Raw genomic sequence first — 16,161 nt, forward strand, 5'->3', positions numbered from 1 at the left:
TTTCCCACCTCCCACTTAGGCTTGTCCATCCTTAGAGACTCAGCCCAAATTCTGTGAAGATCTGTTCAAGTTTGAATCCAGATGAATTTTTCTTACCGAAACTTCTGCGCCTCCCATTGTATTGCTTAGTTATTATTCCATGAACATGTGTCTTGCCTCTTTAATTGGAATATAAGCTCTCTAGAGGTTATGTAACATGTATATCACTTATTTTTTTGGATTATAAAGCATTCCTGGCCCCGTTGTGGGCTAATGGAATAAAAATGGATAAAAAATGTTTTTTGGGGGCCCTCCCTATATATTTACATATACCTGCTCAAAGTAGAGAACCCACTTCAGCCCTCCAGAATGAGTCTGGTCTTTCTACATATAAATCATTAATGACCTTTACTTTTTAATTTCTGACATGAATTTAAAAAGTTCTGGGAATATCATTTTTGATTTGCACATGAAATAATGTGCTGTTTTTCAGAATGAAAACATTCTGAGAGTCATTTTTGTTATGAATAATTTAGAACATTTGTGGATATTCTATTTCTGGGTAAAATAGCACAAAATAAGATTTTAGTAATGCATGTGTGATATATAGTTAAAAACAAAAAATATCTTCTTGAATGTTTGCCTTTGTAGTAAATTCAGTCACTCAAATTGTTTTCTCTCAAGGCCCAAAAATGCTAGGGCATTGCCAGCTTTGAGTTTATCCTGCAAAAGAAAAGAGAGGTTTTAAAGTATTACTTAATGGTTATTTCAAAATACTTTACTGAATGTCTTTAAAAGATGAATTTTTAAAAGATGAATTTCCCAATGTGAGAGAAAAATATTAGTAGGTTAAACAATGAACATTCTTTTTTTAAAAAGATTTTTATTTATTTATTTGACAGAGATCACAAGTAGGCAGAGAGGCAGGCAGAGAGGGAGAGGGGGAAGCAGGATCCCTACTTAGTAGAGAGCCTGATGTGGGGCTCAATCCCAGGACCCTGGGATCATGACCTGAGCTGAAGGCACAGTGTTTAATCCACTGAGCCATCCAGGCACCTCTAAACAAGAAATCTCTTGATCCCTGTTCTGCCTCACTATTTAAAATCTAAGTTTGTGACTTGGTCATGGGAAGAAAGGACAATTAGAAGGGGGAAAGCCCCCTTAGGGAAAAATGCCCTTCTTTAGAAACCTCTGTAGGACTCTCTAATGGGTTTCAAGGACTATTTAGAGACAAATACAGTTGACCCTTGAACAACACAGGTTTGAACTGTGCAGGTCCACTTACATGTGGATATTTTCTTTCTTTCTTTTTTTTTTTTTTTTAAAGATTTTATTTATTTATTTGACAGAGAGAGATCACAAGTAGATGGAAAGGCAAGTAGAGAGAGAGAGAGGGAAGCAGGCTCCCTGCCGAGCAGAGAGCCCGATGCGGGACTCGATCCCAGGACCCTGAGATCATGACCTGAGCCGAAGGCAGCGGCTTAACCCACTGAGCCACCCAGGCGCCCCACATGTGATATTTTCAATAAATATATTGGAAAATTCTTCAGAGATTCATGACAATTTGAAAAAAACTCACAAACTGTGTAGCCTAGAATTACTGAAAAAATTGTAGAAGGTTAGGTATTGAAAGAATACAGTATATGATACAAGTAAGATACAAAATACAATAAGATACAAAATTTATGTTATCAGTAAGGCTTTTTGGTTGGTCAGTGGCAAGCTATTAGTAGTTAAGTATTTGGGGAGCCAAAAGTTATATGTGGATTTTGATAAAAGGGTCAACACTACTAACTCTGTGTTGTTCAAGGTCAACTTAATAGAGAAAAGGTACAGGTTAGGTCTGTGGGACAGGTGAGCTAGAAATAGTGCCCAGAAGTCATCTAGACATCCTCCAGTTTTTAGACATAGGTGTTGTCCCTTCACATGGCCTGAACAAAAGGTATTTTAGTTTGGCACAAGAGAAGTGGTAGATGAAGCACCTCAGAATATGCAAATATGTAAATTTGTAGATTTCAGATGAAAAAAGGCCTGCCAAATTTTTCTTCAGTTTCTTTCCAGTTATAGATTAGGTCAGCCCTACAGAAAGAACTCCTGTGAGCTGGGGCACCTGGGTGGCTCAGTTGGTTAAGCCTGTGCCTTCACCTCAGGTCATGATCCTGGAGTCCCCAGATGGAGCTGCGTATTGAGCCCCCCTGCTGGGGGGGGGGTTTCTGCAGCTCCCTCTGCCTGTCCCCTGCTCATGTGCACATGCTTCCTCCCCACCAAAGAAATAAATAAAACCTTAAAAAAAAATACTGTGAGTTAAGGAGATCACTTCTAGATATATGTCCAGCTTGCAAAGGGCCCCATGTAGGTGAGAGTAGAAGCAAACATGCATAGGGTATCTGTGGATATTAATGCTTCTCTATATATTTTGATCACTTCAGGGTTCTTACACAGTCTTGGACAGTGAGGGATTTGAGGCAGGGACCTCTTACTCAGGGTTCTTCCCTGATCCACATTTGTGCCATCCCCATCTTAAAGGGAAGATTTAGAAGAGAAAACTGTTTACTTTTAAAAATAGGTTGGTACCAACTATCATTTGAAGAAGGTACATTATTGCATGTCGGATTTGGTGTTGGGTCCATGTGCTATAATCTAACAGGTAATATTGCCTTTGGCAAATCACCCAGCACCTAAATCTTCCTCTGCATTTACATGGTGGAATGCATCTTCCTGTCTACCTCCCAGTGCTGATGTGGTCATCAAATGGGTGACCACAAATTATGTGGCTCAAAATTCAAAGGTTGTAGATGCTTCCTTTCACTACTGCCATCCAACCAGTACTTTTTCTTCCCAGAGTTACCAGTTTCTTGTCTTCTTTCCCAGAGATATTTTATGCATATATAAGCAAATACTTATATTTAGGTATATGGACTTTTTTTCACAAGTGGACAGTGTATTAAACACAAATGGAAGTACATTGTATTCGTTGTTTTGTACCTTGCTTTTTAAACTTAAGATACTTTCAGAATTGATTTTGAATTTTTTATGGGTATATACATTCCATTATATGGATATATTATTTATTTAACTGTTATCCTGTAGATTGTTTCAGTATTTTATTATAAATAATTTTATAGTAACCTTATATAGAATATCATGAATTTGTGAGCGTAATGTTTTCATTTTTTATAATTTGACCTTAAAAGTCATAAGCACATAAAATAAAGAACTAGAGGCACAAAATAATAATAATTATCTGGTAAAGGTCAAATCAGGAGACTTAAGGTAATTTGGTTTCAGTTTAATTTTGGTTAAGGGAACTTGGATTCTAGTTTAGAAGGAAGCCAGGAATTATGCAAAAGGATTATGACTGAGACTTTAAAAAAAAAAAAAAGGTTATTTATTTGAAAGATAGAGGGAGCATGAGCATGGAGAGGGAAGTGGAGAGGGAGAGGGAGAAACATACTCCTTGCTGAGTGGGGGGCCCGTGAGCAGAGCTCAATCTTAGGACCTCTGAGTCACTGAGCAGAAGGCAGACGTTTAACTGACTGAGCCACCCAGGCGCCCTATGACTGAGACTTTTATAAGATTCATTAAGAGTTTATATGTCCCTGTGTCTTCATCTTGGGCCACCCTTGACCTCAGTTGTGATTTGCAGTGAATTCCTGAGGAAGAACTTGTTTTATTGTGGGGTACGGGTGGGATGGGAGGGAGTGACAAAGGAGAGGGGATCTGAGGACATGGATTCTGATTTTATTTTATTTTATTTATTTATTTAAAGATTTTATTTATTTATCAGAGTAGGGGGGGGAGAGCAAGCACAGGCAGACAGAATGGCAGGCAGAGGCAGAGGGAGAAGCAGGCTCCCCACTGAGCAAGGAGCCCGATGTGGGACTCGATCCCAGGACGCTGGGATTATGACATGAGCCAAAGGCAGCTGCTCAACCAACTGAGCCACCCAGGCGTCCCTGGATTCTGATTTTAAACTCATGTTGGTTCATAAGCTGAAGGGGAAGAATAGGCAGTGGCAGCATTATAGTACATTTTAGTATCATTTACCCACACTAAAAATCAAATGCCAAAATTTAAAAATCGTTACTTGAGAGTTCTGGTTCTTTGAGTATTTGTTAATCAAGACTTTAATCTCAATATCTAAATAACCAGAATCATTACAATTTTTGAAATTGGTAGATTTGTTACAGAAATGTTAAAGAAAAACTTAGACATCTTTCTTGTTTATCTAACATACAAGCATAAATACTATGATATGCTTCTCTACAGTTTCTGTTTTTGGCTCTATGAATTTAGTTGTACTAGAACTTTCAGCTTTTAAAAAATAATTTAAAAAATTTAATTCCAGTGTAGTTAACATAAAGTTAGTTTCAGGTACAATGTAGTGATTCAGTTGTTCCACTCAGTGCTCTCAAGATAAATATACTCTTAATCCCCACCACCTATTTCACCCATCCCTCCAACCATCTTCCCTCTGGGAACCATCTATTCTCTATAGTTAAGAGTCTTTTTCTTGGTTCATCTTATGTTTTCTCTTTTGTTTGTTTTGTTTCTTAAATTTCTCATTTGCGTGAAATCATACGGTATTTGTCTTTCTCTGACCAGCTTATTTCACTTAGCTTTATACTCTGTAGCTGCAGCTGTGTCACTGGAAATGGCAAGATTTCATTCTTTTTTATGGCTGAGTAATATTCCATTGTATATATACACCACATCTTCCTTTGCCCTTTAATATTTCCACTATTTCTAGTAGCAATTCTAGGAATATTAAGCATAATGTTTCCCTTGTTCTTTGTTGTCATATTTGAAAGTACTCTAAGACCAAAGAATTGAGTGGAAAAACTCAGGAAGAAAACCATGAAGCAAAAGACGTATACCTTTGTTTCTGCATCAAATTCTTCTATGGACTCTATCAATTTCCCAGGTTCCAGCTCCCCTAGTGGAAAGGGGTAATCAGTTCCCAAAATGACTTTATCCTGAAAAAAAAATTTTTAACTGTAACTTGATGAAGGATCAAAGAACCTTCCCTAAATATAATTATATTTACTTATTACAAGCACTCCTATGATAAGATAACAAATCCTTTCAGTTAAGAGAAACAAACTGATCTAAAATGTTTGATTTAATGGATTCAAAGCATATTTTGACATTTTCTCCAGCAGGTGTCGCTATTGGGTTTCTTAAAGTTGCGAATCCACCTGCCCCCTTCCTTCCTCTTTTGAGTAACTGAAATATGTAAGAAGTAAGCATCTATTTAATAAAACATGCTGATATCTGCAGATGAAATTAAGGATTCTATATTTCTTAGAATGACACACTGCAATTGATCCCATAATTTTTTTTCGGTTTTATTTATTTATTTGATGGGGGGAGGAGAGAGGACTCATGAGCCTTGGGGAGGGGCAGAGGGAGAGGGAGAAGCAGACTCCCTGCTGAGCAGAGAGCCCAGTGTGGCTCTACACTCAATGTGGGGCTCAAACTGAGACCAAGAGTTGCACACTCCATGGACTGAGCCGACCAGGTGCCCCTGATCACGTAATTTTTGAAAACATGCTGCAGTTGAAAAGGGGAAAAAAAAAAACAAACAACTGGATGAGAAGTAAAGACAAACAAAAAACAATCCCCAAAGAATTCTAATCTCTACAAACTGAATAGTTGTCTTTCTTTTTTAATGTTGTCACTTTGAATCTCCGTTTGACACTTTGTACAACAAAGCAGTACAGGCTTGTCCATCAACAAATATATAAAGCAGTATGTCAGTCAGTATGTTAGAATCTAATTATCCTGGTCAACCAAACAGAAATGGTCCCTGTCCTCAGAGAACTCATAATGTAATAAGTAAGAGAGATATTAAATCAGTAATGGCAATCTATCAAAATAAAATAAAAACATTTTTTAAAAGATATTTATTTGACAGAGAGAGAGAGATCACAAGTAGGCAGAGAGGCAGGCAGAGGGAGAGGGGGAAGCAGGCTCCCTGCTGAGCAGAGAGCCCATGCGGGGCTCCATCCCAAGACTATGAGATCATGACCTGAGCTGAAGGCAGATGCTTAACCCACTGAGACAGCCAGGTGCCCCAATAAAAACATTTTCAACCAGAAATTTTACTTCTAGAAAAATGTTCCACTAATACACATGTAATAGAAATATACACAAGGAAATTAATTGCAACATTATTTGTACCAGCAAAAGACTAGCAAACTAAATATAGTATATCTAAACAAGAGGAATGAGGAATACTTACATATGTATTGGAATAATCACTAAGTTATATTGTAAAGAGGAATAATGTTGAGGTTTTATAGTAAAGAGAAAAAGTCTACGACAGTGTATCTGCTATGATTGTATTTCTGTTTTTAACAAGGGACCTATAGACAAAGAAATATACTTTTGTATGTATACAGTCTATTTCAGGAATGGTACTCATGAAACAAATAACATTAGTTGCCTCTGAAAAGAAGATTAGGATTTGGAGATGGAGGAGATCCCTGCCTCCCTTTAAGAAATGTAATTCATGGGGCGCCTGGATGGCTCAGTTGTTTGGGTGTCTGCCTTTGGATCAGTTGGTGATCCCAGGGTCCTGGGATTGAGCCCCACATCAGGGTCCCTGCTCAGCAGGTAGAGTCTCCTTCTCCCTCTCTCTCTGCCCCTCCCCTGCTCTCTCTTTCTCTGTCAAATAAATAAATAAAATCTTAAAAAAATAACTCATGTAACTTAAAATTTAGCCTTCTGAATGTATAATTCAGTGCATTTTAGTGTATTTATGAATTTGTGTAATAATTCCCACCATCTTATTCCAGAACATTTTTATCACACCAAAGTTGATCCCATACCCATTAGCAGGCACTCCCCATTCCCTCCTTCCTCCCTTCCTAGTGTAAACCATTTTATCCTCTGTGTCTATGGAATTGCCAATATTCCAATGTATAGATGTACCATATTTTGCTTATCCCTTAGCAGGTGATGGACACGTGGGTTGTTTCTACTTTTTGACTTTTATGATAATGTTGCTCTGAACATCTTTTAAAATTAACATATAGTATATTATTAGTTTCAGAGGTAGACTTCAGTGATTCATCAGTTGTATATAACACCTAGTGTTATATATATATATATAAAATATATATATCATATATATATATCATTACATCACGTGCGCTCCTTAATGTCTGTCACGCGCTTACCCCATTCCCCCACCCACCTCTCCTCCAGCAACCCTCAGTTTGTTTCCTATAGGTAAGAGTCTCTTACAGTTTGTTTCCCTCTCTGATTTTGGGTTATTTTATTTTTCCCTCTCTTCCTTATAATCCTCTTTTATTTCTTAAATCTCACATGTGAGTGAAATTATGATAATTGTTTTTCTCTGGTTGACTTATTTCACTTAGCATAATACCTGAACATTTTTATACAAGTTTTTACCATGAGCATGTTTTCACTTCTCTTGGATATATACACTTAGGAGTGGAATTGTTGAGTCATATGGTAAGTCCATTTCCACCAGAAATGCATAAGGGTTCCAGTTTCTCCAAACCCTCATCAGTTCTTGTTATTATTCATCTTTTTGATTAAAGCCATCATAGTAGGTATAAAGGAGTATTTCTCTGCGGTTTTCTAGTGACTAAATACGTTGAACATCTTTTCATGCATTCATTGGCCATTTTTGTCTTTGGAGAAATACCTATTCTGATCCTTTGTGTCTATTCAAGCCCATGTATTTACTTTTTTTTTTTTTTTAAGATTTTATTTATTTGTTTGACACAGAGAGACAGTGAGAGAGGGAATACAAGCAGGGGGGAGCTGGAGAGGGAGAAGCAGGCTGAGCAAGGTGTCTGACTCCTAGCTTGATCCCAGGATGCTGGGATCATAACCTCAGCTGAAGGCAGATGCTTAACTGCTGAGCCACCCAGGCGGCCAAAACCCCTGTATTTTCTTTTTATAGTTAGATTGTAAGAATTTTAAAATATTTTCTGAATATTAGAGATTTATCAGACATAAATTTATAAATATTTTCTTCTGTGTGGGTTGTCTTTTCACTTTACTAGACATATATTTGAAGTACAAAAGTTTCATTTTGATGAAGTCTAGTTTATCTGATTTTTTCCTTTAGTTGCTTATATTTTTGGCATCATATTTAAGAAATTATTTCCTAAACCAAGGTCACAAAGATTTACAACTATATTTTCTTTGAAGCGTTTGTAGTTTTAGCTCTTCCATTTAGGTCTTTGTTCTATTGGGGTTTATTTTATTTTATTAAAGATTTTTATTTATTTATTTGAGAGAGAGACAAAGAGAGCACAAGTAGGGGGAACAGCAGAGTCAGAGGCACAAGCAGACTCTCTGCTGAGCAGGGAGCCTGATGCGGGACTTGATCCCAGGGCCCTGATATGATGACCTGAGCTGAAGTCAGATGTCTGACTGACAAAGCCACCCAGAGGCCCCTGTTGGAGTTTATTCATTTTATTTATTTATTTATTTATTTATTTATTATTTAAAAAAAAGATTTTATTTATTTATTTGTCAGAGAGAGAGAGAGGGAGAACACGAGCAGGCAGAGTGGCAGGCAGAGGCAGAGAGAAGCAGGCTCCCTGCTGAGGAAGGAGCCGGATGCGGGACTCGATCCCAGGATCCTGGGATCATGACCTGAGCCGAAGGTAGCGGCTCAACCGACTGAGCCACCCAGGCATCCCTGGAGTTTATTTTTATGTAGTGTGTACATAAGGGGCACAATTTAAATTTTTTGCATGTGGATATCCGGTTGTGTCAAAAGACTATTCTTCCCTCATTTAATTGTATTGGCACTTGTCTTCAAAATGTCTCTTATGCTAGTACTACACAGTTTTGACTGTGGTAGCTGCATAGAATGTTTTGAAATTGGAAGTGTGAATCCTTCAAATTTGTCCCTCTTTTTCATATTGTTTTGGTTATTCTGGGTCCATTGGCTTGTCAATTCCTGCCACCCGCCCCCCCCCCCCCGCCCCCCGCCCCCAAAGGCCCCTGTTTTTTTTTTTTTGGATAGGGATTACATTGAATCTTTTAGGTCAAATCAGCACTTCCATACATCACCTAGTGCTCCTAACAGGTGCACTCCTTAATGAACATGGGATGTCTTTTCATTTATTTAGGTCTTCTGTAGTTTTCTTCAACAATGTTTTATAGTTTAGTGTCCAAGTCTGGCATTTCTTCAGTTGGATTTATTCCTAAGTATTTTATTCTTTTTGATACTATTATAAATGGAATTTCCCCCTCAATTTCATGTATGGATTATTCATTGCTAGTTTATTGAAATACAATTATTTTTAAAAAAGATTTATTTATTTATTTGAGAGAGATAGGGAAAGGGGCAGAGGGAGAGGGAGAGAGAAACTCAAGTAGACTCTGTGCTGAGTGCGGAGCCCATTGTAGGGCCCGATCCCACAACTCTGAGATCAGATTTGAGCCAAAACCATGAGTTGAAAGCTTTAACTGTGCCACTCATACACCCCTGAAATACAATTAATTTTTATATACTTGTCTGTTACCTACAACCTTGCTGAATCTGTTTATTAGCCGTAATAATTTATTTGTGGATTCTTTAGGATTTTCTATATATAAGTTCATGTCATCTGAAATAATTTTGCATCTTCCTTTCTAATCTGGATGCCTTTCATTTATTTTTCTTCCTTAATTGTCCTGGCTAGAATCTCCAGTACAATATTGAATGGAAGTGGTGAGAACAGAACCTTTCAGTTCACCATTAAGTTTGTTAATGTTAGTTGGGGATTTTTCACAGATGCGCTGTATCAGATTGAGGAAGCTCTCCTACTAGTTGCTGAGTGTTTTTTATTATGAAGTACTTTGTTGAGTACTTTTCCTGCACCTATTGAGATGACTGTGTTGTTTTTGTCCTTTATTAATATGGTATATTATATTAATTTTTGTGTGTGTGTTGAAAAACTTGCATTCCTGGGATAAACCTCAGTAGGTCATGGTATATACTTCTTTTTACACATTGCTGGATTGAGTTTAATAAATATCACTGGGGGAGAGCCCCTGGGTGGCTCATTCGGTCAAGTGTCTGCCTTTTGCTCAGGTCATGATCTTGGGGTTCTGGGATCGAGCCGTAAGTTGGGCTCCCTGCTCAGTGGTGAGCCTGCTTCTCCTTCTTCTGCTTCTCTACCTCATGCTCTCTCTCCCAAATAAATAAATAAGTGAAACCTTAAAGAAAATAAAATTACCAATTTAACCTCTTTACTTGTTAGAGGTCTATTCAGATATTCTTTTTCCCTTGAATCAGTTTCTGTCATCTTCCTAGGAATTTCATTTCATTTAGCTTATCTAATTTGTTAGTGTACAATTGCTCATTGTTTCTTCTTATAATTCTTTTTATTTCTTTAAGATCTATAGTAATGTCCTCCTCTTTCAATTCCAATTTTAGTAATTTGAATCTTCTCTCTTTCTTGATCAGTTTAGCTAAAGGTTTGCCATGTGAGCTTATCTCAACCAAATTTTGGTTTTGTGATTTTCTCTATTTTTCTATTCTCTATTTTTTTCATATCTGCTCTGATATTTATGATTTCCTTCCACATGCTCACTTTGGGTTTAGTTTGCTTTCCTTTTTTTAGTTTCTTAAGGTGCAAGCCTAGGCTATTGAGTTGAGATTTTTCTTCCTTTCACTATAGGTATTTTGCAGCTATAAATTCCCCACTAAGTACTGCTTTAATAGCAGCACTTCATGAATTTTGGAATATTATGTTTTATATTGTATTTGTCTTAAATATTTTCTAATTTTCCTTGTGATTTCTTTTCTTTCTAGTGTCCTTTTATTTCAGCCTACAGGTATGCTCTTTAGCATTTCTTGTATAGCATGTCTACTAATGATGAATTCTCTTTGTTTTTGTTTATTTTGAAACATTTTCATCTCTCTTCATTCTTGGAGGATACTTTTGCTGGATCTAGAGTTCCTGATTTACAGTTTTTTTTCTTTCAGTGCTCTAAATATGTTTTCCACTGCCTTCATGGCTTCTGATGAGAGCTAAGGATAGAGCCATAGAGAACATCAACATTGCAGGTGGAATGGTTGCAGAAATGGAGCGTAGAGGGAAGTCCCCACAAAAGAGGTAGAGAAAATGATTGAGGTGGAAGGAAAGCCAGAAAAAAGTGGTATTAAAAAAAAAATGCAGGGGTGCCTGGATGACTCAGTCATTAAGCATCTGCCTTCAACTCAGGTCATGATCCCAGGGCCTGGAATTAAGCCCTATGTCAGGCTCCCTGCTCTGCAAAGAGCCTGCTTCTCCCTCTCCCACTCCCCATGTTTGTGTTCCCTTTCTCGCCGTCTCTCTTTCTGTCAAATAAATAAATAAAAATATTTCAAAAAAAGAAAAATGCAAAGAGAGATATTTAAAGTTTTTACTAAGTAATGCTTTAGAGAGCATAAAAAAGGTAAGCACTGAAGTTTGTCTATTGGTTATGCCATCCTTATTAAGTACACATCCAGTGGAGTGACAGGGAGAAAAACAGCTGAATTGTATGAAAAATAAATGAATAGTGAAAAAATGGCAAGTGTCTCTTAGCTTGGGGGCCCCTCTTCTCTTTTATTGCTGTTCTATTTGTGCTACTTAGGCAGTCTTGTCTGTAAACAAAGATCTAGCTCCTAAGCCTTGAGTCTTGAGTATAGGTCTTCCTGCTGGACTTCGCGCCTCAGCTACCTCAATGGCAATTAAAACTCAATGTTACCTAATATTGAAGTCCTGATCTTAATATTTATTCTGCATCATGTTCATTCTCATTCTCTCTCTTGTTCTCATTTTCCCACACTCTTACTCTCTTTCCCATCCCTGTCCACTTGTATCCTGGATATCTTCTGTTTGCTTCTCTAGATCCACTCTCCATTCTTCTTTAGTGTTTGTCCCCTGGAGACTGACCAATGTGAACTATGCAAATACTCCCTTATCTTAGGCTTCTAGTTGAGTTTGGCTAATAGGTAACATGGGTGGCAGACTGGAGAGTAGAGGGAAAGTGTTTATGTTTCAGGTCCCTTCCTGTGGAGTTATTCAGCTTAGCTCTACCTCAAAGTCTCTGCTCTTGTTATACAGATCCTTTCACAGAGTCCTGTCTTGAAGTTTTGGTCTAGAATGGAAATGGAGCTTTCCATACCTTTGTAAGTACTCCATTTATTAATTTTCTTGTAGTTTTCCCAGTTCAAGCTTACCATCTTATTTTTTGCTGGAAGCCTGTTGTCACAGTGTATACTCATTATACCAAACATTATAGTTTCCTGAATTTATTGGGTTGATTGCATCCAGCCCTGAACAACTGTTTTTGATTGATTGACTGATTGATTGATTGATGTGGTGGATACCTCTTTGTTTTGCCAAAATTTCAAACTGATAGGAATGTTGCAGGGTAATTTAGGGATCTGCTATTTAACCTTCACCCAGATTCACCAATTTTTTACATTTTGCCCCCTTTGCTTTATCATTTTCATTTTATGGATAATTGTGTATATATGCTTTTTTTCTGAACTATATGTAAGGTGGAAAATCATGGCTCCTTACATCTAAACAAATTAGTTTATTACCTAAGAAACAAGAACATTTAAAAAATATAATCACAGTACAGTTCTCAAAATCAGAACAGTTAAAATTAATATAATGCTATTATATTATTCCTAGTCCATACTCAGTTTTGTCAGCTGTCCCGATAATCTTTTTTCCCAGTCTAGGATCCAGTTGATAATCACATTAAATTTAATTGCTCTGAAGTTTCTCTTAATTTAGAACACTTTTTTTTTTTGTTTGTTTACTCTTGACCTGGATTTTTTTTGAAGAGTACAGTCTAGCTATTTTATAGAATGTCCTTAAGTTTGTGTATGTCTGATTGTTCCTCATGATTACATATATTATCTGTTTTTGGTAGAAATCTTACAGAAATGATATTGTCTTTTTCAGTACATCATATTAGGGGGGCATGACACCAGTATGTCCTAGTATTGGTGATGTTTAATCATTTAGTTCAGTTGGTGCCCACCTAGTTTCTCTACTATAAAGTTATAATTTTTTCCCTTCATGATTAATAAGTAATTTGTGTGGAGACACTTTAGGATCACATAAACATCTTGTTCCTCATCAAACTTTTACCCACTGGTTTTTATCATATTTTATCAGTAATGATTTTCTAGCTCTATAATTTTTTCCACACTCTTTAATTCTAAGGAAGAGATTTTATTATATATACATGCTTCTTTATTGAAATATATATGCTCATGTATTTATTCACATATATTCTGCACCCATTTATATATATATATATATATAGATAGATAGATATCTATCTATCCATCTATCTATCTATATATCATTCTGGACTTTATTTAATTTAGTGGGTTATAACCCATTCCTGTCATTGTTTATTTTTGATGAACAGATCATAAATTTGATCAGTGTGAATACCTTCAAGTTGTTCTCTGTGTCCTCATGTTATTTCCCCACTATTTTTTTTTTTTAAAGATTTTACTTATTTATTTGACAGAGATCACAAGTAGGCAGAGAGGCAGGCAGAGAGAGAGGGGAAGGGAAGCAGGCTCCCTGCTGAGCAGAGAGCCCGATGCGGGGCTGGATCCCAGGACCCTGAAATCATGACCCAAGCCGAAGGCAGAGGCCCTAACCCACTGAGCCACCCAGGTGCCCCTTCCCACTATTTTTTAAGTACTCTCAAGCACAAGTTGTTTTTCTAGCTAATTTTGTACTTTCTCTGTTCTGAAATCAGCCATTTCTTCAAACAGCCCAGTTTCCCTATTGTGAAAAATGGTATCAGTAAACTAAGATCTGGGCAGAATGTGCAGAAAAGATTTTCAGAATTGCTGATACATAGTACTGCAAAAAGTAAAGTTAGCTAGAATTTTATATATATATAAAATTAATCTATACATTGAATGTAATCCAAGCTGAGTCCAAAATGTATAGGGATATACAAAGGACCAGAGAGCCAAAATAATCTAGAAAAAGAAAAGTAAAATTGGAGACCTGCATTAACTGACTTAAGAGCTATTATAAAGCTATAGCAGTCAAAACAATGTGGACACACACACACAAACACACATATATGTATAGAATTATATATATAATTCTATACATATATGTGTATATATTAAACATTTTATTTATTTATTTGAGAGAGAGTTTGAGAAGGGGGGGAGGGTCAGAGGGAGAAGCAGACTCCCTGCTGAGCAGGGAGCCCGATGTAGGACTCGATCCTGGGACTCCAGGATCATGACCTGAGCCAGAGACAGTTGCTTAGCCAACTGAGCCACCTAGGCACCTCTAGAATTCAGTATATTTTTAAGGTAATAATTACATAGATTAAATTATAAAATTCTTAAGTATTCAATTTGATAAGTTTTTTTCTTAATTTGGTAAGTTTTGACAAATGCATATACCTGTGTTACTCCTACCCCTATCAAGATGCAGAACATTTCCATCACCCCAGAAAGTTCTCACATGTCACTTCACTTAAGATTGTTTCTAGTTTTTGGCTGTTTTGAGTAAAGCTGCAATGAATGTTTTTGTAAAGTCTTTTTGTGGATATATGTATTCATTTCTCTTGAGTCAATATCTGGGAGTATGTAGGAGTGTGTTCCATAGCAATATACTGAAGTTTTGTTGTGCCATATCCTTTGCAATGCAGTTTTCAGTCTCTTTGTTTTTAGCACTCTAGTGATGTGTGTGGTTTATCATATTACATTTCCCCAGTGAACTAATGATGTGGAGTATCTTTATCTATTTACTTATTTTTACCATTTTAAAGAGCGTATTTCCTTTTAGTTTTTTCTTTTTTTTTCAAGTCTTATAGAGATAAATTAACATGGAACATTATGTTAGTTTAAGGTGTACAACATCATAATTTGACATATGTATATATTGGAAAATGATTACCTCTGTAAGTTTAACATGTATCACCTCACATAGTTAAAACTATTTTTTTCTGTGGTGAGAACTTTTAAGATCTACTCTCTTAGCAACTTTCAAATACACAGTATAATGTTGTTAGCTATAGTCACCATGCTGTATATTACATCTCCAGAACTTACTTATCTTACAACTGGATGCTTGTATCTTTTGACCACTTTGACTCGTTTCCCTTGGTATCTTTAAACATGTTTATTGGCTAGTTGTACATCTTTTGCAGAATGGCTATTGAAGTCTTTTGTCTATTTTTAAGTTGGGTCATTTGTTTTTTAATTACTGAGTTGTAGTAGTTCTTTATTTTAGATGTAAGTCCATTGTCATACATATATTTTATGAATATTTCTGCCATTCTGTGGCTTGCCTAGTCACTTAATTTTTCTTATAAAGAGAGAATTTAATTTGATGATGTTTAACTTGTCTTTTTAAAAATGTTTACAGTTTTCTGTGTCCTGTCCAACAAATTTCTGTTGGCTACGATGTTAAAGAGATACTCTTCTATTTTTTGTTTCTTGAAGCTTTATAGTTTTAGCTTTATGTTTAGGTATATGATCCTTCTCAAATTATATTTTGTTTATGGTGTGAGGTAGAGTCAAATTTCATCCCTCCCCCGCCCTATGACTACCTACTTGTGCCAGCCCCATTTGTGAGAGGACTTTCCTTTTCCTTTAGTTTTTTTTTTTTTTAATTTTTTATTTTTGATAAACATATATTTTTATCCCCAGGGGTACAGCATGGAGGTTCCTCAAAATGTTGAAAATAGAACTGCCCTATGACCTTTAGTTGTTTTTATACCTTTGTCAGAAATTAATTGATCATATAAAAGTGAGACCATTTCTGCACTCTTATAGTCTATTCCATCCACCTATTTGCCTGTCCTTATGCCAATACCACATTGTTTTGACTGCTATAGCTTTATAATAGCTCTTAAGTCAGTTAATGCAGGTATCCAATTTTATTTTTCTTTTTCTAGATTATTTTGGCTTTCTGGTCCTTTGTATATCCCTATACATTTTGGACTCAGCTTGGATTACATTCAATGTATAGATTAATTTTGACAGAATTGTCATTTTTTTTTTTTAAGATTTTATTTATTGGGACGCCTGGGTGGCTCAGTTGGTTAAGCAGCTGCCTTCGGCTCAGGTCATGATCCCAGCGTCCTGGGATCGAGTCCCACATCGGGCTCCTTGCTTGGTGGGGAACCTGCTTCTCCCTCTGCCTCTGCCTGCCACTCTGTCTGCCT

General features: G+C 36.6%; 1 protein-coding gene and 1 long non-coding RNA gene across 3 annotated transcripts in view; one reads left to right on the plus strand and one right to left on the minus strand.

The window, feature by feature from the left end:
- Nucleotides 1–370: 370 nt before the first annotated feature.
- The window catches only part of ACMSD (aminocarboxymuconate semialdehyde decarboxylase), an 85,329-nt gene continuing 69,538 nt past the window's right edge, over nucleotides 371–16,161 (minus strand). For both annotated transcript variants that reach the window (XM_059394403.1, XM_059394402.1), the window contains 2 exons: nucleotides 4,857–4,955; nucleotides 371–702 (listed from right to left, as the gene is read on the minus strand). In XM_059394403.1, the coding sequence (XP_059250386.1) occupies nucleotides 640–702; nucleotides 4,857–4,955 (162 nt within the window). In that variant the 3' untranslated portion in view covers nucleotides 371–639. The remainder of the gene's footprint in view (nucleotides 703–4,856; nucleotides 4,956–16,161) is intronic.
- LOC132013933 (uncharacterized) overlaps nucleotides 11,962–16,161 on the plus strand; it is a 153,944-nt gene continuing 149,744 nt past the window's right edge. Inside the window, exon 1 of the long non-coding RNA XR_009403173.1 lies at nucleotides 11,962–12,115. This is a non-coding gene — a long non-coding RNA (uncharacterized LOC132013933). The remainder of the gene's footprint in view (nucleotides 12,116–16,161) is intronic.

This window comes from Mustela nigripes, chromosome 3 (genome assembly GCF_022355385.1).
Source record: "Mustela nigripes isolate SB6536 chromosome 3, MUSNIG.SB6536, whole genome shotgun sequence".
Classification (NCBI taxonomy): domain Eukaryota; kingdom Metazoa; phylum Chordata; class Mammalia; order Carnivora; family Mustelidae; genus Mustela; species Mustela nigripes.